This window comes from Nilaparvata lugens, chromosome 2 (assembly GCF_014356525.2).
Source record: "Nilaparvata lugens isolate BPH chromosome 2, ASM1435652v1, whole genome shotgun sequence".
Taxonomy (NCBI): Eukaryota; Metazoa; Arthropoda; class Insecta; order Hemiptera; family Delphacidae; genus Nilaparvata; species Nilaparvata lugens.
In genome coordinates, this window is record NC_052505.1 from 85,807,174 (window position 1) to 85,834,577 (window position 27,404).

The 27,404-nt window shown below is 35.0% G+C and overlaps 1 protein-coding gene across 4 annotated transcripts in view; it reads right to left on the bottom strand.

The window, feature by feature from the left end:
* The window catches only part of LOC111046304 (protein CEPU-1-like), a 150,792-nt gene that overhangs the window by 39,281 nt on the left and 84,107 nt on the right, over positions 1-27,404 (bottom strand). For all 4 annotated transcript variants that reach the window (XM_039421975.1, XM_039421973.1, XM_039421976.1 and 1 more), the window contains one exon: positions 564-745. In XM_039421975.1, the coding sequence (XP_039277909.1) occupies positions 564-745 (182 nt within the window). The remainder of the gene's footprint in view (positions 1-563; positions 746-27,404) is intronic.

A 27,404-nucleotide genomic window follows, 5' to 3' on the forward strand; every position in this document is an offset into this window, starting at 1 on the left:
TAGTATTATGTTTCAGGGAGTAAAGTAAGTACTTTAGCCAGTAGGTGGAGGAAAACATTTTTGCCCGTGGTGCGAATAATATTATTATCAACTTATATTATGGTATCATTATTTTGCCACTAATGATTTATTCCAATGTTGTTTTCGTCAAAGATCAATATAACTCGTTTGAAAAAAAAATTATCCCAATTTGTAGACCTACAATCCATCACAGTCAGTATAAATTATACAGGTCACACAAGTAATCTTCCCTTTTTCAACAGCTGGAAATGGATATTATTGGAAGAAGCATTTGTTCAAATGGTAATTAATGATTTTTTTGTATAGTAGCGCTCATCGAGTTTTCATCTAGCTGTTTACTCTGTTGTCAATATTTGCAGTAGCAGAAGTCTTTGATGTGATTTACAGCATTTAATTGAGATTTTCGTTTAATAATAATTAGGCTATCTCCTATATTTGCAAGAGGATCAACTCTAGATAAAATTTTCTAGTTTAGAAATCAATTCAGTTGAAATTCTGAAGTAGAAAGGATAATACATTTCACTAGGAAAAAGCTGACTTACAGTTCTTTCGCCGAGGTTGCGAACTCTGCAATGCAGGAATGCCGTTCCGCCAAGCTGGACGGTGACATTGCTGACTGTGTTATTATCGAAGCTTGGCTCAGTCAATCGCTGGTACTCTTCGAAGTTGGAGTACCACAGCTGTTGCCACTCAGTCGAGTCGCCTTTGCCCAGTTCTCGTTTCACTGCAACACAAAAATCAGGACATTGTAACTGCTGCCACCGTTCCATTATAATGGAAGACCATAGAGAAGTGAGAGCATAAAGTAAGCGGGTTTCATCTGGATGCTGGCTCCAGCTCAAACCCGACTATGCTCGGGTACAATGCTTATTACAAGACAATCAATGCTTATTTCAATCAATCAATTTATTCAGCATGAAGACACAATCATACAGAAGGCCACGTCACAAAGTATTTTATGACATTACGATACACAATCAAAACATAATTACTGCACAATACATATAATAAAATCAATAAAACTATCTGTTCAATAGACTATTTTATTTTAAAAATAGTAGTTTTTCTTCCAAAATACACAACAATTTTCTATCTTTTCTCTATGGCAAGACTGAGCAAAAACCAGGACACTGTAACTACTGTCACGTTCCATTCTGTTGAACAGAGCATTACTGTGCGATATAAGATTGTAGTGATGTGATGACAAAGATGAGAGATGATAAGATGAGATGTAAGAGAGAGAGATGTGCAGCGATGGATTTCTCAATAGACTTGGTAGCCTCGGGCCTATGGGATCCATCTCCCAGGGGGCGCACGACCAGATAGAAAAAAAATACTAGAGATGATGATGAAGATATATATCTAAATATATTTTCTGAATTGACTGAAAATTGGGTCTAATAAGACATTCTGATATCAAACTTCATTGGACCAAATAATTGAAAAAAATATATTCCTCAACATCCCTGGTAGCAATTGTTTATCACGTTCTTAACAACTCATTTGCAATCAATGATGATCAATATGAATAGCTTTAGGTCAAATCCACCAGAATAAACTGCCATTAAGTATCAATTTAGTGATTTCTTAGAAAATATTTCAGGAGATATCTTAGTGAATATAAAAATTAGTCTACTCTGAATCACAGTTTCTGTGCCACACTATCAAAACTTCATCCGATAGATATGTGAGAACTTATAATGGTACTTAATATGATTCAGTATAGTTGAAAATTATTTTATCATGGGACTAGCCTGTAAACCCGCTACGCTGGCCTTATTCATTTATCCAGGGTATCACGACCCCCTCTACTACCGGCTAAAGCAGTCGAGAATAAAATCAATAGGCTCATTTATAAGAAAGTGGCTTATCTAGATTTCTCTTTAGTATTGATTTTTTTTGTGTAGTTGAGAAGTTGATATTGTGGTAATTATTCATATTGAATGAAAAAGACTAAGAAATTGTCAAAAACCACAGATTTATTGATACTTGGAAAGACCGGTTTCGGTTATTACACCATTGTCAATCTCTGATAAACTAAAACTAAATACAAGAGCAGCAGAATTTATACTGGTAGGCGAGTACTGCTATTGGTCAAGGGCATGAACGCCTGCCATTGGCCGATCTAGACAGTCTCCTCCCACTAAACAGTGTGACAAAATAGCGGCTTAAGCAACAGAATCGCCATGATAACAAAATTCACTTTCAGTACAAAATAAGAACCAAGAAAACAAGTGTGAAAGATAATAAAACAAATATGTGAATTGAAAAATATGTCAAAAATGTGAAAAATATGTCAATATGTCAAAATATGTCAAAAATGTGAAAAATGTGTCAAATATGTCAAAATATGTCAATGCTTTTGTAAGCATTGTATGCTTACAATTCTATGATAAAACTAAATTCGTAGTGTTGTATTGGTTGAAATGAATCTGGTCATTTAAACTATACTGGGAATTTTCCTTAATTACTCTTGTTATTTCTAAAGCCTCTAGAATATTCAAAGATCTGCCTTTGTTATTAACATGCAGAAACTCAACATTCTCCTTAACTGTGAACTTGTGATTATTTGTTATCAAATGTTCTGCAAAATTAGATTCCTCATTTTGTTTATTCCAATCTCTGATGTGTTCTTTAATACTACTTTTGAAACTTCTACCAGTTTGACCCACACAACAAGCATTACTATCATCACATTTAAGTTTGTACTCCCCACTTTTATCCCAAATATCAATTTCGTCTTTACTCCAGCTAAATAGACTTTAAAATCGATTTGATCTTGAAAGCAACATGAAATCCAATCCTCTTCAACTCCCTACCTATCTTATCAGATACAAGGCCTAAATATGGGATTGTTATCCAAGTCTTCTCCTCACAGTTTGAGCCTACAAAGCTAGAATTGATTGAAATTTGTCTATTAATTTTACTCAATAATCAGTCCACCATACTTTCTCCATACCCATTTGTGACAGCTATCTGTTTAATTTTAGTGATCTCAATATCAAAATCATGATGGCTCATAGGTATTGTTAGTGCTCTATAGACCATGCTATTGAAAGCAGTAAGTTTGTGAGAAATAGGATGACAAGAATGGAGAGGAATGATAACATCAGTATGAGTTGGTTTTCTTGCCTACTAGTATAAATTCTGCTGCTCTTGTATTTAGTTTTAGTTTATCAGAGATTGACAATGGTGTAATAACCGAAACCGGTCTTTCCAAGTATCGATAAATCTGTGGTTTTTGACAATTTCTTAGTCTTTTTCATTCAGTATTGATATTCATCAATAGAGACTTTTAAACTCGTTACAAATACCAACCAGTGAGTATAGGATGTTACATTCTATACTCACTGGTACAAACCTACTTGAAATTTTTAAACTATGTGTAGCTTCTATATGGTTGAAAAACCCTCTATCAGAAATCTGTGTCCATTTGAATTGAAAATACAAATATCCTTTTTTATTCGAAGAGATGATTGAGTTTTCATGGCAATTCTTGTATCTGAGAATTTCTTTTTTCAATAATTGAGATACAAATGATGTAGGAAACTTTAACATTATTCATATCCAACCTTTCTATGAAAGTCTACTTAACAAATCCGATTGAATACTTTAGACACGCAAAGATAAATAGGTGAAGAGCAAATCTGGAAATTCCCAGCCCCGCCTTCCAGCTGAACTTTGAGTTTGAACTTTACTGGTTCAGTCGCTCTTGGAATTGGTAAATAACCTGTATTATAATCGTTAAATAGGTACACTTCTCAGGGCAATAACATGTGATTTTTTTACAGGAGTGGCTAAATCAGTAATACACGCCAAAAAAAACAAGTTTCCTGTTCAATAGTTGCCATTCCACCTTCACAGCTCACTACCAATAGGAAGCAAGCAGCTTGAGAATGTCACAGTCAGAGACTGTGAGTCTCTGATTGAGATTGGCAAGTCATTGGCCAATGAGACAGCTCCTTGAATTTGGGGCGTGGCTTCCATTAAGGTTGCCACTTCTATTTTTTTTTGTCGTGGGTTAGTTCTGCCTTCCTCCGCTAGAAATATTTTTGTCTAAAATTCACGAAGTGAACAAACCTGAACCACAGAATACAATACAGAATGGAAAGTCGGTTAGTATCCTGACGCCAAAATCTGCCATCTTGAAAGAAAGTTCAGCATTGTAATAGTAGTAGATGGGAAGTTTGGATCCAGAACTTTACTGATCCGGGTCAACGGGTCTCGTTCACTGCCGCGACCCAATCAAAGACCCCGGATGGCGGTAATTTAAATTTATAACAAGATGGTAAAGTCACGTGACGTGGTCTTGGTGTACTTAAGTCTTGGCAGCATGTAGAATGCATTATTTGGATTGATACTCCCATTCTGTATGTTTTCTGTGCCTGAACAATTTTTTTTTTCAAATTGTATTTCTAAACTCATAAAATGATTCATTTTCAGATACAGTATTAATATGATACAAGGGAGAGAAATATGGGAGTTGTTCTCCAATCAATGGAGGATGATATAAAATGGATAAATACTTTTTGTAAAATGCATTGTTTGGGTGATATTTTCCATTCTGTATGTATTCTGTGCCTGAACAATTTTTTTTTTCAAATTGTATTTCAAAACTCATGAAATGATTCATTTTCACATACAGTATTAATATGATACAAGGTTGGGAGAGCAATATGGGAGTTTTTCTTCAATTGAAAATGAAGTAAACTGGATAAATAATTTTTGATGGGTTGGGGAAAATCCCAAGAGAGAATAATTCTTGGGAATAGTAGCAACAATGCATAGAAAATATCTAGTGAAATTGCATTGGCCGCACTAGAAACATAATAAATGAAGTGAGGAATATTTTATTGTTTATTGAGTGGACCTAGAGCGCGTTTATTATCTTGAAGTACATTCCCCCACAAAACGCGAAAGATCTCCATCCAGGTAATTACAATCAACTATTTTTCCAAAGCCCTCCAAATACTCGTAGTCATGCACACATCAAATAACGCACTCAATTTACAAAGTGATGAAGTGAGATAGATCAATCAAACTTGAGAAACAACAAACTTTGCCGCCCCTTATTTGCATATCCTTAATTGCGGCTGTGTTGGTTGTCTCGAAACAGAGCACGAACATTTCTACCATGGAGTAAGCATCAGATGACGATTTCCGTGAGATTTCAATCTTGGTCGAAATTGGTTTCTCATTGTAGATTCGATATCAGGGTCGTCAGTGACGTTGAATGAAATCAATTTCTGTTAATCTGAAAGGGAATGAAGAATTTGATCTGCAATCAAGATTACTATAGGGGGTTGAGGGTGTGTTTACCATTCGAGAGGGTGAACAAACATTCTTTATCTCTAGAGAAACAACTCAGGACTCATACAAGTAGCTAATACAGTTTCACCCTTCATCGAAAATAATTCTAATCAAGAAAAACAATATAACAACTTGTAGTACCCTTTATATCTAAAACATTTTGAAAATTTGCACATGAACTTATATTTATCTAGTATCAACTTGTTTATTTTTGCATTTTTACTTGAGAATGGTCAAAGTAGGCCGAAACTAGTCGTTGAAAGGTTCTGAATAAAAAAGGTACTACAAGTTTTTATATTGTTTTTATAAATTTTAATAATGTATCCCATACAAGTGAAGTAATTCTATGAAAATAATTCTGCATAGGCTACTTCTGGAGATGAAAGGTCGAAATTAAGTTGTTAATTGAATCAAAATTATTTTAAAATTATTAAGATAATCAAATCGAAATTAAATGAAAGCTCGAAATTAAGTTTGTATAGGCTGCTTTATTGAAATGAAACATTTCAAGGTTCTTGGCAATACTTTGAACACACACTGAAATGTACTGTGACATCACATTTCACAAGCAGGCTGGCATAGCTCAAATTCATAGTAGCGAGCAGCAATATCGATAAGATAAGATGCCAGCCTGCTATTGCTTCGGTTCATACAGCTTTAATTATAATAAAAATTCATTTCAATACCTTATTATAGCTGTCAATGTATGTCAAGTTATATTTTTTAATAATTATTGTATACTCTCTCTCAGAAGGGTGTTCTTCAAATAATCCCTCTACCTTCATGTTCATTATCTAGTCCTCTTACATTGAGAGTTCTCTCTTTTACAATTGAGGGTGCTTACCCCCACCTACATAACTTTGGGGAAATATTGGTGTTATCTGCCAGAGTAACGGGACTCTCTCCCGGCAACTGAGAAGGAGCTCGGCCTGTGTTTTCCGTCACTCTTCTCCTAGACTTCTCGGAACTCGCAATTGTAAAGGTGTGCGGAGAATCGAAGTGATTTAAACGGTTTAGTGAATACGCGTGTGAAAGAAGGCTGGCGGACGGAAGACTACCTAATGCTCTACCGGAGGATTGCTGTCTGGGGACGATGCTTAAATTAAAACCGGTGAGTCCGTTCCTTATGGAAAACTAGTTAAAAAGGACCCTTAGGTCAAATGTCAAAATTCTCACAGTACCTACATTTTTATAACTCTACATAAAGAACAGATAAATAGATAGATCCAAGAACATTACCATATCCATTGATGTTGATCAATAAAACTAAAATGAGTTAATGTACGTAGCCTACATATACTGGGCAGATGATATTCGATCAACCGAGGGAAGTTCTATTTGAGAATGGATAGAGGTCATTTGGAGACCTATAAGTAGATTCGTGACTTTCTAGAACGATTTGTGTATATATAAGTATATTGATAGTAATCATGAAGTAAACAGTTTCATAACAGTCACAAAATTACAGTCTTATTAAACACATCCTAGAGCACTGAAGCATTAACTGTCACGCTACATGATGATCACTAGACTAGAGACTAGACTTAAATAAACTAAAGGGCAGTGGTTGTTCACTTGTCCTCTCAGACCCATCCTCACTTATCGTTTAGATTTAGATAAGCGACATGCTATTGGTTCTCCAATTTGAACATTATCTGCTTGGGACCAGTTCTAGTAAGAGACAGTTGAGCTGGAAATCACTTTTCGGTGATTCGAAACCTATTGATGAAGACCGGTGATGTGGGTCCACTCATCTTCCATTATCCAAGATATCATACTCCCTGAGCATCATCATCTTTGGCAAAAAATCTCTTGAAACAGATAGCTCAATTGAGTATTGGTTGTGCCAACCTTCCGGTAGTCGCACCGTACACAATCACACGAGCAGTCGCGTGTTGTATTTTGTACAACATCCAATTTTACAAGTGTTATTTACTGTGTATACTGTCAAAACATATTAATCATTTGTATGATTACTTTTCCTACTTCTAGGATTATTTTACGCCTATGAACATTTGGATGATTACCATTTCATAGCCTCATAAGGTACATCAAGCATAGCCATCAATTCTGTGTTATTGGTTCGTTTACAGTCCCCGTATACAGTCTTTCCCTATCTTATGCACTGTCGCGACTAAATGGCACCTAAAAAATGAACCATTGCTCGGTTGATACTGCAACTCAGTGGAGTGATTAGGGGAAAGTTTTGGAATGCATAGGTGACTCATTCACTGACATCACCCCATTCAATAGTTTTGTGCAGCAAAAACACTGACACTGTTGTACTTTTTACAAAGCTGGAAGGTTAATGAGAATGCTTCCTAGTAGAATTATCGATGGATATCAGGCAATATTTTGTGAAAAACGCAAACTTTTAACTGAGTTTAGCTCGCTATAGACCTTCTTGATCTTTATTACATCTACATCAAAGACTCCAAATATTTCTATCACAGCTTGTTCAATGGCAGCAATCTTCACCGCAACCTTATCGTTCTGTTCACACCTAGGATAAGTTGATTTTCATGAGCAGGTCCATCAATTCAGTTAAAGTCCATACAAGGCAGCTTCCGACTTGGAGGAATATGCAGAACAGAGAAAAGTAGGAATACAGCGGCGTGATGTTGTCTTTAGTGAGTGTTCAACTGCTCATGATACGCATACGTAATTTCCTGTATGAAAACACTGAGTCCACTAAGTCTCATAGGAAACTTGGCAACTGCACTCCTTTCTATGACTCTATTCATCACTGTAATTGGCTGATCTCCCTCCATTTCTTTGCTCCGCATATTCCTCCAAGTCGGACGTTGTTTTGTATGGACTATATTTATTTATTTATTTATTTATTTATTTATTTATTTATTTATTTATTTATTTATTTATTTATTTATTTATTTATTTATTTATTTATTTATTTATTTATTCATATGCAAATACAATTCAGGTAAAAACAACAGGCATTTGCCCAAAACTGCTTCAAACCTTAATTTGGAATACACAGTCTAAAGGTTATGCTACTTACGTAACTTGAATGATAATTTGTTTACAATTTTGAGTCCAAAAAATGTATTCACTACAATTTTGAATCTATTAGATTGATCAATTCCCAAATACGAATCCAAACAAAACTCTTCCTTCACAATTGCAAAAAAATATTGAAAATTTCACTCAAATCCACAAACTCATGTAAACATCAAAACATATGTTGAACGAATATTAGCCTGTACTCAATAATATAGGCCTGTACTCAATCAAAGTATTCAAATAAAAGCTCACTTTGTCAGGATAAGAGGTGTTCTTCACCCCAGACAGGGAATTACATAGAGAAATCATGATTGGATTTTCACAAAATGTCTAAAATAATTCGCAACTAGAACTAGAATTGTATACATCCCATGTACCCAGTTAGAGTCAATGGTGGTAATGGAAGTAGCAGCTTTTCCACTCTGTGACAATAAAACATTCTGAGCCTGGAACAATTTTAATGTATCCATAAAAATCCTCTTTGTATAATTATCATATGTGTCTATTAATATTACTAGTCTGAAGACAGTTCACGGCTTCCTCAAATATTCTTCGAACATATCTCGAATGTCTCAAGTTTGCCAAGCTAGTCCAAGCACAGGGGAGTATTCTACCGCGTAGATACTGTACTCCTTGTGAGCAGCTCTTCACAAAATACCCGACAGCGAGTCATGGCGAGACGAGGCGAGCAAGGCGAGGCGCGGTAGAGCAAGTGGAGCAAAGCCCAAACGGAAATAGCGAAAATGGAAAGCAAACAATTCCTCCCCCCATCCACAAACTCCCCCCCACCGTCACAACACCACTCTATTCTCAACGTCTAGCGACTCTAACAACTTTGTCATCTCCAACTCTAGCTGGAAAAATACACCCTTCTGTGAAAGACTGATTCATAGTGACATCTCCCGTCTTGGGAATGATTGCTTTAGTTGGAGAATCGTAATAATTATACACAGTATGAGCCGTAAAAGCTGTTACGAAAGAACTGTTCATTAATTTAACGATGTTTTGCATAATGATTAATCTGTCATTGGAATGTTTGTTTATTGAGTTGAATTGTGATTGAACATGCAGTTTGTGTGATTGCCCACTAAATGCTGTCACTTATTAGGGAATTATTTAGTGCTGTCACTTAGTGAAGGAAATTATTGTATTTATAAATGCCAGGAAGTCTCAGTTTATTGTACAAATTTTGCTGACGATGCTCCATTGTGAAATAGTCATCCAGTAAGTATAGAATGTAATTTATTACATTACTTTAAAATCCAGTCATCACGTAATTCGTGAGTTTCCAATTCATTGTCGATGTAGGAGTATTAAGATTCATAAGGGTTGAAGTTATAAAGTAACAAATTCATATAGGTCTCCAGGCCTCATCAATGGAAGAATTCTGTGAGTTTCCTACTACATTTCCATGTCTTGTGTATTACTGTGAAACATTACTCCACACATGGAGAATAATCAGTTCATTTATCAGAGCCCCGTTTCATCCAGTATTCATTTTGACAGAGAAAAGATCAATTATCCTTATTCAGTAAAGTACAGTACACCCTCAAGAGTGCGTAAGATATGAAGTTCAATGGAATTTAGTTCTAAACATGTTACATGTATGGGTAGCATGATTCTTATTTGTAGTATTTATTCTCAGTTCAGTTTTTTTTCAGACAATTTGAACTGTGAATAAATAGCTATCGATGACAGTTTTGACTTCCAGTAACTAATATATCATTTTATATCACACTGGATTGCAACAAGCAACCGAGTGATGAATGGGATAGTATAGGAAAAACTCCTGGTTCTTGTAAAGAACACAGGTATTGGTTTGCCTAACTAACATACTACTTGGGAACACAATAAGCTTCTGTTGACGTGTGGGTTTCTTTGAACCATTGGATCGTTGAATCCGTCTCTTCAAAACAATAAACAATAACAATAAATATATTATTCTACAGATAAAGCTTTGGGAAACCTGATTTCCTTGTGAGAGTGAGGTAAGGATTCACTCGTAGTTTACAACAGAAAATTGATTGAGTTGTTTGAATCAATAAATCAAACAGCTTCATGATTTCAGTCAGCATCAAGGGCTCGAAGGTTTGCGTAAGAGGGGATAGGATGATGGAGAAAGATGACATGTAGATAACAGATGAAGAGTTGATGAGCGGGTAGAGAGGGATAAAATATAGCAAAGTGATATCGGAGGACTTACACTCGAGGCTTGAAGTCAGTGAGATAGAGAAGTGGCCTCGCCAAGCAGTCTTTCCGCCCGCTGGCCTGAAGGCAGGGCTGTCCGTTCCGTTTTGGAGATTTGAAAAAGGGCTCAAGGCTTGAGCCTGCAGCAAGTTGGACGAGTGGTGGGGGAGGGGGGTGGTCAAGAGCGGTGGTCAGAGCTCAAATAATGGGATTTGTCTGAAACTCAAACCGAAAGCGGGAACAGCCAGAAGGGGCGGCCACAAGAACTGTGTATTGATGGTTTTCAGTGAGAAAGTCGCTGGGACTTATCGATTCATCGGCATTACCTTGGATCTGCAGACTGCTATCCTAACTTTCCACTTAGAGTCCACTAAATCACCAGCTTCAATCTGTTTCAGTGTTGGAGGGACGCTACCGTATCTACCACTGTTACAGCACCTATTACTCACAACTCTCATTGTTAATGAAGTTTCCGGAGGGCACTCAACCGATTCGATCCTCTTTCATCATTGGCGCAACTTTTCAAATTCATTAGATTGTCAATGATTGCTATCTGGATATTGATTGTGACACGTTTTTCCAATACTAGAAAGATCAATCTTCTCTTAGATTCAACAAATAAATTCAATCTATAGTGAGGTCCACGTGATAAAGTCAGCACCAGATAATTATTGGTGCTGCTATCCTTGTCTGTCATTATATGAAGCAAATGACTCTATCCTCATCCAGCTCCGCAAAGTTTCCAGGTTGTTCTTGAAAAATTTAGAAATATGATAGTTGATTACCAACATTTTCGTTCTCAATCATGAAAATCCATTATGATATTGTTGAAAAAAAAACATCATTTTCTTGGAGAAAAGAATATATTCGATTATTATCAACAAGGATGAACAATTTATAACACATCAGATGGGAATCTACCGGATTCAGGTATCTGCTATAAAAGGCATTGGTAACGCAGAGAATCAGCAACGCTGTTGTCTCATCTGTTTCACCGACTCTATAACGTAAACCACAATAAAATAATTCTCGAATAAACCGCATGATGATCATCCAATATACAAATTAAGGGGATAAGATTGGGAAGTGGTAGTATTTCTAGAATATTTCATCATTCTATTCAATAGAATTGGAACCGTTTTGGGCTCAAGCCTGTGGTACTTTTCTGAAAGTTGTGTCAACACTAGAATAAAGAGCATTAACAGTTGACGTTCAAGTGTATATAAATCTACTGATGTATATCATCAGATGTCATATCCTAACGATATCATAGTGTATAAAATAATTTCAGGATAGCAAACTGTCCGGTTAGGATTTAGAGATGAACAGGCAATGATTTGGCAACCCTCCACCTGGAACCCATGGAATTGCTTCGTGAAACAAGATTCACAGTGGATAACACACTCAACTATTGACGATTTTCGGGACCAGACCACCTATGAAAACATACTCTCTAGAAATTTAGTTTGTTGTGATCCGTCTCTTCAAAGATAACTCTCTGTCAGTGGACTGATTGCAATTCAAAGTTATTATCAACCTCAATTTACAGCATAGGCGCAACCCAATAGCCTCATGACCTAATTACCTTGTCACAAGCTCAATGGCAACTAGCCACTGATCCTGCTCTCTGTGTTGGATTTGTCAGATAGTCAACTGGACATGAACTCATTATAAATGATGTGCAGTAACTATTAGATGTTAATTAATGTCATATATTCCTGTCTGATGTTGATCAAAGTAGCTTTTGCATGTTCATAGTCTTTGCTCGGAATTGATTATCGAACGCAAAATGTATTTCCCGAGATTGGCGTGTGGGTAGGCTATGTATGGTAAGTTTTCTGATAAGTGTGTTACAAGAGCCATGGTGCCACTGTTACATTCTAGAGTAACACTATTACATTTTTGTGTTACATACTATTAGAGTGAACACTAACATAATATATTAGCAGTGTTCTAAATAAATTGTAAGGTTCAACTAGATTGTATAAAATTTCAATTTTCTCATGAAAATTTGAGAGCTCCAGATAAATTCTTCAGGTAATCAGCATAATGCATATCCAATAATGAATATCAGTTTTTAATACCTTTTAATTTAATGTGAATATCCAATATTGCCACTCTATCACTAAAATTTAATATCCGTCACTCAAATAATATATTCTCTTATTAGTAGCCATATAGTCAGTGGTCATATAGTCATTAGATTCTGAGATTCGAATAGAAGTATATTATTCTGATGTAGGCGAATCATGTCTTCTGTTGAAGTTTTTTGGTTCAATAAGCATAATGTACTGGTGTAACCACATTATCTCTCTTCGTTAAAAGAGAGACTACTCTCTCTAGGGCTACTCTTAAATAGGAATAAAAACTAAAAATCGAATTAACCTTTTTCAAAATTTTTTATTTACGAGATGTTTCGGCCAAGGTATCATCATCCTCATCATCATCATGATGGCATCATTGTCGAAACATGTTTAAGGGTACTTAGATTTCTATTTTTTTTATTTCTAGTGTAACCAAATAATGTTGCTAAATCAACTGAGCCTCCATTGTCACTGTCAGCTGTTCAGGGAGAGAAATGAATTGAGCTCCATTATTGGGCTCGATAATTGAGATACATGATGGAGAAATTGATGCAACTTGGAATGATTGAAAGATCCGTGGAAGCTCTCAGGGAAAAAGGATTAATGAACTTGAGATTGAACATCTGCTCCCTATTTCATTGCAGTATATACACGTATATCCTCTCTCATTACAGATTATGATGCATTCCCGCGGTTATCGCTAGAGTAACGTCAGTCCATTTAGCTTTATTATCAGCTATCTCTCGCTCAGTTTCTTCAAAAGTTCTTCAACAACAAGATTAAGAAAAACATCCCTGCAGACCTTGTACTCTCTTTGTATGGTCGACTTATAAACAATAATGAGTTTTGAATTAAGTGCCTTTTAATAGCTCCAAAAAGGGCTTTTTCCGTCGTCTACTACTCTCCTTCTTCTCACTCTCTCAGCCGCTAAATTGCGGCTGTTGCTGTTTCAAAATTCCACAGAGCTGAAATTGCGAGCCATTTCACGCAAACTGTTATTGTTCTCTGTATCCTATCTTCCTCATTTGGATGCCTTGCCTCCCGTTTCATGCTATTTTACATTTAACAATGAAAATTAACTTCCACATTGTCACTTTCTTGCACAGATTTTCAACTGCATCCTACGAGATTAATAGCCCATCCCACTTGCAGCGAAACAAGATGGTCTTGGATCAATTTTGTGAAAGCTTCTAGAATCAAGGATTATAGACAAGGATAGCAACATCAATGTTAATCAAATATTGCCATTATAACAGATACTCATTATAGAGAGATGATACAAACACCAACCACAGACATTAGCCCAGAACTGATTCCATCCTTGATTCAAAATGAACAATTCAGAGGTTATGTAGAGTTCTTAATTCGATTGACACATAATTATAAGTCCATATTGATATCATATTGAAAATATTGAATATTGGCATTATTTATTTTGCAATAATTTTATAAGGCCAAATCCAGATAGAATAAAAACGTACAACTGAGTGGAAAGTATAGATATTCACTGACTGGAAAGTTAGAACTTGGGGGAAAAAACCTAATATTCCTTCTGCTACAAAATCAGAGAATGATAATGTTACCAAAGGATGTCCGAATTGCTTTAGAAAGTCCAGTTCTTTTAGATAATTAAATCTCTGAAACTAAATTTTATTACAAATTTAAAACTTCATTCAATCACAGTGAATTATTCAATTCGATAATTCATTGAAAAGCAGGAAAGAATACATTGATCAATTGACAAACAGACAATAAAGAATGTTATCAGAGAAAACCTAATGTTAAGATTTCCCAAAATAGCGTTCTGATGGAGATAGATACTAAATTGGAGTAGAATATTCAAGCCATCTAAAATCAAAATTTATAGTTCTCATGTTTATTTTGGACTAATCAAAATATAGTATTCATGTTTATTTTGGACTAGAATCTTATAAAAATTGTACCCGTGAAATTCTAATCTTATCTTGGACTTTGTCACCTATAAATTTGGAAGAAAAATAGTACAAGGAATACCTTTTTCATCTACCAATTTTATTACATTAGTGTAATTTGTATTATAAATAGATAGATGAATAAATAAATATTAGTAGCCTAGTTGAAGAACTAGGTTATTATTAAACGTACGAATAGCAATTTTATTCCTTCCCACATGAACTTTATCACTACTCAAATAATAGTTACTATCTTTGAATTACACTCTTAGAAACGGGTAGTATCATATTTGTATAAGATGGAATTTTGTGAGAATGAGCTTTTTATGAATTGAATGAAAAGTAAATAAGCTGAGGTACAGGATTCAAGGGGTTTCTCTTTATACTCTGAACATTAAGCCTTTGCAGGTGGCAAGGCACTTCAGAAGTGATACTCCAACGAAAGGATTTTCTAATTTTCTTTCAAATTTATACGTGCAGTCTCTTGTGCTCCTTACCGCATTCATTTATGAGAGTCTACTACTTGGAAAATTCAGCGCGATTCATGGTATCATTAATTTATTAAGTGGTACTGAACTTATCTCATGACAAAGTGGCAAGTACTGAAACCAACATCAAGAGTCAAAGGAAGATGATAGGAAGTCCAGTTCTTTTAGATAATTAAATCTCTGAAACTACATTCCCATATAAATTCAAAACTTCATTCAATCACAGTTTGGTTTTGAAGCAGAAGGAATATTAGGGTTTTCCCCCCAAGTTTCTAACTTTCCAATCAGTGAATATCTATACTTTTCAATTCGATGATTCATTGAATAGCAGAAAAAAGGGAAAATTGAACAATTGACAAATGGGTTATTGAAAATGATGATGAATTGGAAAAGGGATAGAGATTCATCTCATAGAGATTAAACGTATAAGAGAAAATGAATTCCCAAAGTAGCGTTCTGATGGAGATAGAGACTAAATTTGGAATGCAATATTAGTACTTAAAGAACTAGGCTATTATCAAACGTACAAATAGCAATTTTATTCCTTCCCACATGAACTTTATCACTCCTCAAATAATACTATGATGTAAAGAATTACATTATTAGAGACGGATAGTATTATATTATTTGTGAAAGATGGAATTTTGTGAGAATGAGCTTTTTATGAAGCTGAATGAAAAGTAAATAAGCTGAGGTACGGGATCCAAGGAGTTTCTTTTTATACTCTGAACATTAAGCCTTTGCAGGTGGCACGGCACTTCAGAAGTGATACTCCACAGAAAGGATTTTCTAATTTTCTTTCAAATTTATACGTGCGGTCTCTTGTGCACCTACCGCCTTCATTCATGAGAGTCTACTTGGAAAATTCAACACAACTCCTGGTATCATTAATTTATTAAGTGGTACTAAACTTATCACATGGCAAAGAGGCAAGTACTGAAACCCACATCAAGAGTCAAAGGAAGATGATAGCAAGTAAAGAGTAAATTTTGCATCTGCATTAAAAACTTCTGAACTACGGCGTCTTCCCAGACTACTGAAGAATGTTATTGAAGGATAAATTTATTAAATTGATAGGAGACTTATCTATAGTGATTCAAAATAGTCACGAGAAATAACTCCATAATGATTGAAAAATGTAACTATTGAATGAAAAAGACTGATAAACTCTGTTTATCAGAGATTGACAATGGTGTAATAACCGAAACCGGTCTTTCTAAGTATCAATAAATCTGTGGTTTTTGACAATTTCTTAGTCTTTTTCATTCAATATGAATAATTACCACAATATCAACTTCTCAACTACACAAAAAGAAAATACACGGCAGAGAATACACCAAATCTCGTATTGTAGATACTTTTAAGAAGCTTTAATTATTGATTTACATAGACTCAAAAGTATAACACAGGATGAAGAGAACGAGTTTCCGTAGAATGGAAACTTTTTGGTAAAACTCTTTGGGCAAAACAACGAAGAAATGTATCTATCACTTGAAATGCTGAATTTTCAATCTTCAAGCCATCAATTATTTGACCATCTGTGATAATCATTGAATAATTGTTATTGCATTGTTATCATGCGATAGAGAATGAATGGGTCGAACAAAGTATAAGACCAGCGATTGAGCCTGGGACTGTCGTATTGAACAGATGATGTCAAATGCCTTTGTCATGTTCCGTTCAATCTACTAGTAGAATTCATAAGGACGGAGAAAAATCAAACGGCCAAAAATCGATGAGTGCGTAACTGGATTTAGAAAGCAGTGTTTCGAAGCAATTCAATTCTTTAGGCTAGGGTCTGGTAAAATTAATATTGAATTTGAACTGATAGTTCATAGAATCTCATCTGCTTCAATGTATGTGACGTTGAATATTCTTCCATAGAACTTCGTAACACAACCATCACCCATAAAAGAAAGAAGAAGTACAATATAAACTCATACAGGGAAAACTGGAATTTCAAGTGGCGTTGCCAGATGAAAGGAAGGTGGTGTGGTCGTAAGTGCATAGAGGAGGTCATAGCGGTGAAACGGTTAAAGGGCGGCGGTTCTAGGTCGAAATAAAAACTGAATCAGGCAGATCTCGCGGCCTGAGCCGCTCCTGGCACGGCACCAGTTTGCTCTTTTTATATCTTGTACCTTAAAACGTTTCCCAGACTTAACCTCTCCCCTCGCAGTGGGTCCAATACGATACTTTTGTACCGCCTCTACTAAGAGCTTTGTCCTTCTATTCTCGTGTGTGTAAGTGTAACGACACTCACACATGTGAACAAAGCTCGACAAAGGGACTCACAAACTTTAAACAGAAGCTATTGACCCAGACATCCTCTTCCTACAATCACACCCTTATGACTGTCTCTATACTGTTCATTTTTCGAAATATAACAAACCAAGTTTTCGTTTACGACTGTATACGGATAACTGGAAAATCGTAGGGTTGAGGATTCCAAGCAGTCCTCAAAGTCGCCGGGAATTCACTTCCCTTCACTGGCTAACCCCCTATTTTATCACTTGCCCGTTCAATTTCCTCTTTTCCACTTTTACTCACGTTCCCTTCTTCTCATTAAACCACCCGCCCGTCCTTTATCGCTCATTCCACTCTACGCAATGACACAACACTGGTCCTTTCACACAAAAACGCTTGCTGGTGAAATTCCATCTCACTCACTCTCCCGATTTGAAGCACAGCTTTCAGAGTTCTCGTTGCCATATTTTTTTATCAATCTCCCAAAGCATATATAATCTCACTTTCTGCAAAGCGGTTTCCTTGTAATCAGGATACAAACGGGATTGCTGGGAAACTTGATTTTTTTCTCTTGTCTCTCTATTACATCTTTATACTTACTCCTTTTATACATTGTCCCACAAACTGAAAAACACATCCATCCACACTGCTCTCCATTTTCATTCGTATTTTTAATCTTATTCCATTCCCCACAAATCTCCCTCGTCTTCTACTCTTTCTTCCCACCTTCCCCGTTTTTCTCAAACGAACAAACTTTCCTAATTCACATCTCCTCACCCCTGAAATGTCTGCTAGCCCACTGATTCATTATACTACCTCTCGAGTACACGTTAAAACCGACAAAGACCCACCTCAAACATTTTTCCTCGTCATTTCCCTTTCTTCTAGGCCTTTGTCGTTTCAACACACAAACCGTTCCTCTCTGTTTAATCTTCTCCTCAGTGTTACCAGAGAGTTGAATTCATAACCGTGACCTGAATCGTGAGTAATCCCCTTTCTCGAAGATTTCCGCAGGAATTAAACAACTTGGTCCACTCAATTCGCATTCAACAAATTTTATCATCAATCATCTATTGATACCACTGATGTTCAATTAGTTTGGACAGATAGACAGTTTGGATGGTAAATTCTAGTCTACAATCAATAACATAGTCTTCTATGTAAATATAAATCCAAATCAATTTATTTGCAATGAGAATATGATTAAATACAAATTGATAAAATAAAAACTATTAACTTCACAATATGGCTCTATTTGAATTAAATGGAAATACTGATTCAAATGAGCTATACCAGTTGAAGAGATTGAATAATCTCGACAATATGTCGGCACAAATATTATTTTCGAAGTGTAGGAGGGAAGCCGAAAAGTTTGTGGGCTGAATCTCACTCTCGTCGTGAGGGAGCATAATTCTTCATCTCAGCTCTTTCCAGAAGTACATTAAATTCGCCCCTCTTCAATTATCACCCCTGGAGCTGCTCTCGAGAATATGTTCTACGTGTTGCAGAAGTCGGGCTGTAAAGTGTATTCTCTTCTTGAGATGTGTCAAACAGTTGCCGGATCTGCTGGCAGGAAATGTAGCGAAGTTAGTTTGTCAAAACTGCTGCTGGGTCTTGGATTTGTATCACGCGTCGAATTGTGGGCCTAACTTTCACCACGAAACGTGTCTGGGAGCTCGAAGCATCTGCTCGCTTGTGGGCCTCTTCGCTACATCCACATCTCAAAGAATTTATAATATTCAACACTTCTTCTCATGATGTAATCAGCAGTCAGCGAATTGATCAAATCTGGACAAAGTTCTGAAATCCGAGTCAGTAGCGAAGCTCAGCTCTATCGTTTCCCAATCACTTCATCGGTTATAATCTGATTTATCTCTCAACATCAATTTTATCGGAACATGAGTATCTCATGATGGTATTCTTCACGTTATCCTATACTATTAAACGAGCAATTTCTGTTTTCATGTTTAAATGTTTGAAGGTTTAGATGTTTAGATGTTTGTATTTCACCGGATCTCGAAAACGGCTCAAACGATTCTCACGAAATTCATAACATTGTAGGTTTATAATATGAAAATTCGATTGTTTCAGGTCGCATCCCTGGGAAAACTCGCTGAAGGACATTAAAAGGATATTATTATTCATCCTTGAAAATAATAATTATACTAATTATTATTATTATTTCGTCATCTGTTGATGATGGAAGTGAGTGAGCGAGTTCACGTGTGTCGAAATTATGACTCAGCTGTTGAACTTTTGTAATCAGTCGATCAGGTACTTAGTGCCGGTTGCAAAAAAAAACCGGGTTATTTTCAATCCTGATTAATTCCTGTAGATCCATCTCTTTGAAATGGTTTTCTCTGATTTGGTTCACGTGAAATTAATCAGGATTAGAATTTAAACGGCTTTGGTGCAACCGGGCCTTTGTGAGGAAAATTTTGCATTCCTCTGGGAACTAATCTCAATTTACTGTGATTAGATAGGACATTTCTGTATGAACTATGAATGTTATTATAGTTTCTTCTTTCGTCATAAATTTTTTATGCTTTTGTACTCCAGAGCGAAGCTTGGTCCCCGATATTCAAATTAAATTGAAGAAGAGAACGAAGCTAATATGAATAAGAAAGATGGAGAAAATGCAAAATATTTTTTCCTTCATGAAAGAGAAATTTGAAAGTTGATAATGTAATTCAGCTTACATTGCATAACCCAAGTTATTCATGATCTTCTCTCTTCTCTAAGTACCGTCTCCATTGCGGAGGTTGGCAATCATGGCAATTCTTCGCTCCAAATCAGTCATTTGTTGTGCAATTAAACGCTTCCCTCAGGTTTCTTAACTAAGAAAGTATTATACGTCCCACCGAGCGCCTACTAACTATTGGATTATGAGGTGCAAAATCATGTACTTGGGTCCTCTCATAATGTGTCCAAGGTATGTCAACTTCCGATAACCTGATTCTATTACCTAAATATTGATAGTAACCTAGTTCCTATCTCGTCGTTAATTTAGAAAGTGTAGCCCACTCGAATTGATAGCTTCATATTATGGTTGAAATGTCATTCAAAATCAAAATATTATCCTACAGTGGAGTATTCTTGATCGTATTCAGGAAGGCTAACATGGATCACTGAACTTAATGAGCTCACTGAACTCAAAAATTTGAAATTTAGATTCGCTGCGATGAGCATCTCTTATTGTGAGAACTGTTAAAACAGAAGATCGTGGAAATCATTATTGCCTATTGGACATTATTTTTTCATTCTTATATCTTTGACGTTTACTCAAAATTCATTTAAACAAGGGTTTTGAATCCTTAGGAATAAGTGCAATAGAATACACTTTTGAACAACTAAATTACGACATAGCAGTCAGGTATTTATAAATACCTGTAAGTTTACAAGAGTGTTGATGAAGGGCCTACTGTCCGAAAGCGCTCCACCAATGTGAGTAGAAGCTAGTAGCTTTTATTTATAATTACCTGACTGCTATGTCATAATTTAGTTGCTCAAAAGTGATTATTAACAAGTAGTTCGTAATTGAAACAAACATTGAAAAGCAATTATAATATTGTGGCTTCTGATATAACCTTCTCATTGAAAAATCACTTCAATTATATGGGCTACTATATTCAAATTAATAAAAATAATATAAAACTTGTATACCCTTCCTAGTTAAAACATTTTAAAACCTTTAAAATATAATTTATTGAAATAAAAAGGGTACTACAAGTTTTATATTGTTTTTTCATTATATGGAACAGAGGTAGACTGATCACAACCAAAAAGATTGAATCCGTAGAATGGAGATTTGTGCGTCTGATGTTAAAGCGCCTTCAACCGGATATGCAGCATCTACAGCATCTATGCAGCAAAACTACAGCCAGTTTTGTCGTGAAGTTGACCTGGAAACTCTGGGATGGCGAAGAGAGAAGCTTGATGCTTTATTTCTGCACAAATGCCTTCATGGACACCCGAAAGTTGGCAATCATGGAGTTGGAATTGTAGTACCCACACACAATTTACATCGCCTCTTGAAAGATGTATCACACTAGGTAACCGTTTGGCCAATAGAATCGACTTCTTTGAACATTCAAATTTATTCAAAAATAAAAAAAAAATCTTTGCAAGAAGCCAGATAAGAGATTCTTGAAACTTTTAATATGATTGATACATTAATTGATCTTCATTGACAGCTGCAATATACAAAGGCTTAAGCCGTTCTATTGCACATAAAATTGCCTATTATTATTATTATTGTTATTATTATTATTATATATTAAACCTGACCATTTATCAATGTAATGAGAACGTGCTTGAGTCTTGGAACGAGAAATCTATAAAACATTATTATTTGCTGTGGTCTGAAGATGTGAACTGTACACAATATTATTATGTGCACAATACATTTCCATGCTGATCATCGTGACAGGCTGGGAGCAAAGCATGTTGGACACATTTATTGTGAATGACCCCATAAATAGCCTGCACATAGTTGGGTGCTAGAATTGAAAATTATGTTTGCAGATAAATTTTTGCGTCGCTTTGTGTGTACCTTCCATTAGGAGCGAAGATGTATGCCTCATGGAGGGAGATTTCTTGGGCTCAAATAGAAAGGGAGCAGAGAGGCAGAATGCCAACTAACCAATGTTACTATGCAAATTTGAAAGGGGCGCTCCTTATCAGTGTGCAATTTTAGCAGCGGAGTGTGTTGGCGAATTAAACAACTGTAAATAGCAGCGGCGTTTTCCCGGGCAATTTTGTAGTTGGCAGAACGAGTGTAGGACGCTGCGCGCTCGCGCTATCTGGCGCCGTTTAAACAACAGTTACCGGCGCCGCTAATAGTCGATTCGTGCGGCTTTTTCAGCCAGCACAAACAGCTACCGCCAATTTCTATTGGATTCCCCTAATGTGATGGCAGGCCCCTGTTACCTTACTCGACTGTGTGCAGTGCACATTTCAAATTTGCCTACCTAGTGTCTGGTAGAAACTATAATAATTTAAAATTTACCCTAGAATATTACATCAAGTACATTGAAACTATAGTTTGGCTAGAATTAATTATCTGGAACTGACAACGTTGCGACATAAACGCCCTATACCATGAGATATCTACTTATGCTATTGTTTCTCTATGCTTATATTCAGTGATACATGTAAATGAACAATTTTATTGTCTCTTTTCTTTTTAGGTCTACTTTTAATATGAATAGGAATACAGGAATCTCAGTACCCTTTTTCAATTATTTTATCACAACATGTTTTGAACATGAATCAATGTCTTTATTGATGTTTTTTAAATGAATCCGGGAATAAAATGTGTTATCGAATTGAAACTGGTCATGGAGATTCATATGTTATATTGTATTTGAGCAAATATGATTATGTATGAGCAGTACATTGCATAAAAAATCTTCATATAAATTCACAGATGAGTGTAGAATCAGCATGAATAAATAAATGTACAAAAATTATGTATTTTCTTTGGATCTATTGAATTGAATCTTTGGGGCTACCATTTTATTATATTTTTCTCTTATTCTACTATTCTATATTACAAATTACTTTTTCATATCATATACAGTTCAATAATTATTTTCTTAGTCTATATTATGTAATTCATCTATAATTTTGCTGTATTGTAAGCTATTGTATATAAGTGTATAAGCCAGTATATATTGTAATCTACATAGTACTCAATCAATCAATTCCCGATCCGGCTCAAGATCTCTTTCGAAATAATAAAGAATAGTATAGAATAGCCAGTATAAAGAAGCCTTAAAATAGAATATTCATAAGAACAAAGAGGTTTCTAGTTTTCCTTTTAGTGTAGTTGAAATGTTGATATTGTGGTTAGTATTCATATAATATTGAATAAAAAGACTGATAAATTGTCAAAAACCACATATTTATTGATAGTTATAAAGACCGGTTTCGGTTGTTACACCATTGTCAATCTCTGATAAACTAACTCAGTTTGTAAGAGATTGATAAATCAAAGTCAGTTTAAATAAAAAACAGAGTTAGTTCATCAGAGATTGACAATGGTGTAACAGCCGAAACCGGTCTTTCTAACTATCAATAAATCTGTTGTTTTTGACAATTTCTCAGTCTTTTTTTTAATTTAAGGTTTCTAGTTGCTACTTCAAGAGTAAATACTATGAATACTCGTAGAATGAATGAATTGAGTTATTTTTTCAAATGATTCATATGTTTTGATACACAATGACAAATACAATTCTGTTTTATTGATGAAAAATGTATAAGTTCAAAGTGAATAAAAACCATCGCTGATGTTAACAGATCACCCATTTCAACACAATAGCTACCAGTAGCTTAAATAGTAGTAAATTAGTAGTGGAGCCACTTCAGACCGATACACATCAAATCCATTGTAAATTGAAATTGAATTTCGCATTAAATTAGATCTGTGACAAGTGGATCCTCATCAAATTGACTCGATTGTTTGAATCCATCAACATTCCTCTTCAAACAGAACCCAATTAAATTTCAATGATGATGTCTCTGTTTATTGATGGTTCACAATCATGGATTGCAGTTTGAGGAATGCAATGAGTACCGGTATCATGAGGTGAATATTTACCAATTGAATTTATCAGAGCGATGTGTGCTATAAAGAACGAGTACTCTGTTTAATTTTATCACAAATGACATCATAATTCTAATGAACATTGGTTGTCGAATCGACGTGATTTATTTATCATAGTATATTTCAACCATAATGACATGCAATAAGCAAATCTCTGTCAAGCAGAAAACTGATAATGCACGCTGAAACGAATATGGGATTTTATGAAGGTCATGAAATTATATAATGATAACCTGAAGCTCTATTACGATGCATGTGAACGTTTTTATGATTGATAATGAGTATTAGATGAGTAATAATAATTGAGAATATATTTGTTTATTTACAATAGAGATTACAAAAGGAATCCATGTAATGATGCATGTCATTATGGTTGGAATATACTATAAACAAATAGTGAGTAGGTTTTTGATTTTGTATTCAAATTTTTCAAATAAGTGTAATAATTCTAAAGTTTTTAATTCATTGTGATACATTCTGTGATTCATTTAGAGTATAAAATCAACCTTTAAAATTCAAAATTTTAAATCATCATTTCTGGACCGAAAATCAAGTGACGAAGCAGTGTGTGACTATATAACCTTATCTTTTGGACAACATTAACATTTTATCAAAATTTTTGGAGAGAAATAGTACAGGCTGAGCCTAGTTTTTCCTCCAATGTCATAATTGTATTATGATTATAGTATTTTATACAATAAATAAATAAAAAATAAAAAATAAAAATCCGGGAATACCATGTGGTGTTATCAAATTGAAACTGGTCAAGGAAATTTATGAATGGTTTTTATGCTGCTAATGAGTTCTGTGTTCTCAGAACTGGAGATAAAAATTGATGAATTCTTATGCGCTTCTGGTCAGTGATTGTAGTCTGGCTGATCAAATTGAAAGGTTCGTTTGATAGAGTGAAAGATTTATCATTGTTGGGTTATAATAATATTATTATGATAGGAAACATGATTGAACACATGTTAGGCACTCATACGCTCAAATAATAGTGGAAATTGTCGCGTACCAAGTAAAGTCTTTTTCTATAAGTCTTATTTCGGTTAGTTAAGTCAGTTTAAGTTAAGCTAATAAATTTATGGTGCAATGGACAAAAGAGAACAATCAGTTACAGAAATGAAGAAATATAATCAGATTAATTAAGAAATACAATTATTGTTATTGATTGTTTTCTATTGTATGTGAAGGATTATTTTTATATATCCCTCAAATAGCTTACAGCTAGAGGGATATTATCGCACTATTGTAATACTCAAATAAAAAATAAAATTATAATAATAATTGAGAATATATTCTTTATTTATCAATAAAGATTAAAAGAATGAATCCAGGAATACCATGTGGTGTTAACAAATTGAAACTGGTCAAGAATTGAATGAATTGAATTTATCTCCATAGGATAATACAACATATAATAGAATATAATAAATACACAGGGTATAGCAACGCTACAAGAATTCAAATTAATTAAATAAAGCAATACATAATAGTGGGAATTATCCCATTACTTTGATAACGCCATTATTACTATCTTAGACCAGTTATAGAATAGACACGGCCCATTGTATATTCATACTGAAAGTCGATGAGCCAACATCTACTGCCATATCGCCAAATCGTGATCATCATCGTATAGAAAACTTTTCTGTGTACAGTAGTTTGTTTACATTGTTTTCCATAGCATATTGTGTCTATTTCAGCGGGAGCGCAGCGGGAGTTTACCATTATCATAAATAATAATTTACTTGCGTCTGAAATAGAAACAATCTGAAAGTTTTCTATCTGATGCTGACGTCACGATAGGGCGATATGGCAGTAGATGTTGCCTTCAGAGGCTAAACTTCCCAGCGTGTCTATTCTATAACTGGTCTAAGATTACTATTAATGAATACTATTATTATTATAAATTATAGATCTATTAATATTATACGAAAATGTATTATTACGGTGAATGTGCAGCATACCAGTACCCTGATAATGAAATAGTAATTGACTAGAAATGTCTGTTTGTGGGTAAAAATTTATGAATGGTTTTTGTGCTCCCAATGAGTTCTGTGTTCTCAGAGTTATTGGAGATAAAATTCTTGAAGTTTTTTGCGCTTCTCGTTAGTGATTGTAGTTTGGAAAATTAATTATCGAACTATAATTATTCTGGGAAAGATGATTAAACACATGCTAGGCACTCCTACGCTGATTCTAATTTTATTCAGAATTCTGATAATCATAAAAACTGAAAAATATAGTCAATTTCTATGTGCTCTTTGTCATAGATTGTAGTCTGGCTGATCAAATTGAAAGGTTCGTTTGATAGAGTGGAAGATTTATCATTGTTGGACTATAATTATGATGGGAAACACATGTTAGGCACTCCTACGCTCAAATAATAGTTCAAATAACTACTCCCATCCCTTCTATTACTCCCAAGAGGCGCAGCTAAAGACTAAGAATAGGATCGTAGATTCTTGGAGCACTCCACTCATTCACTCACTCACTAACTCACAAATGAAAGGAGGGGACAACAATGAGATGGAACAATGCTGAGTACTAAACGGTTGAAACGTACTTCGGTTGGCGGAGCGTCGGAACGCCGCGTTTTAGTGGTTCAAGATTACTCCTGTTCTGTCTCTCTTCACTCATTTCTCTTGTGCACTCATTCACTGTACCTCTCACTCTCTCTCTCTCTCTCACACACTCACACTCTCATAACTCTCTCTTCCCAGAACCATTCTACATCCTCATATCGCTCACTCACTTTTCCGACGTTTGATTTTCTCTATTCATCCTAACAGGATTCCTATGGAATATTATTCATCTCTCACAAAACATTCATGTTCTCTTCTCTCTTTCTTCTGCGAGCTCGAATTCAAATTTAAACTCTCCATTTGCCATGATACAATACGGTTTTTTCAAAACATAAACACCATTAAAATACTTAATTCAAACATAAACACGAAATAAATCATAATTCTTCTCAAAATTAGCTTATAGGCCTTGCCAGCAAAACCAGAGCTCATTTTCTCTCTACCATATCCTATTATATTAAGCGAGCAATTTTTGTAGATCTGTTTATATTTTCATATCTGGTTATCTGGTTATATGACTATTTATGTTCAACGATCTCAAAAACGGCTCTAACGATTTTCACGAAATTTGGAATATATTAGGTTTATGATATCAAAATTCGATTGCACTAGGTCTCATCCTTGGGAAAACTCGCTGAAGGACATTAAAAGGATAATTCATCCTTGGCTGAAACAGCTGTTGATAGTAAAAAGTGAGTGAGCGAGTATGTGAAAAATCAAAATATCGCATCCCCGAAATTCATAAGATGACATATATAGCCAGCTGTGAAATATAAACACGATCATTTAGAGAATTGTGTTCTGTTTATCAATGAGTAAAAATAACGAGCGAAGCTCGGTGCCCCGATATTAGATAATAATTATGATACCTCTTTTTACCATAAAATTTCCCTCTTATCATCTCTTCCATACAATTTTCAACC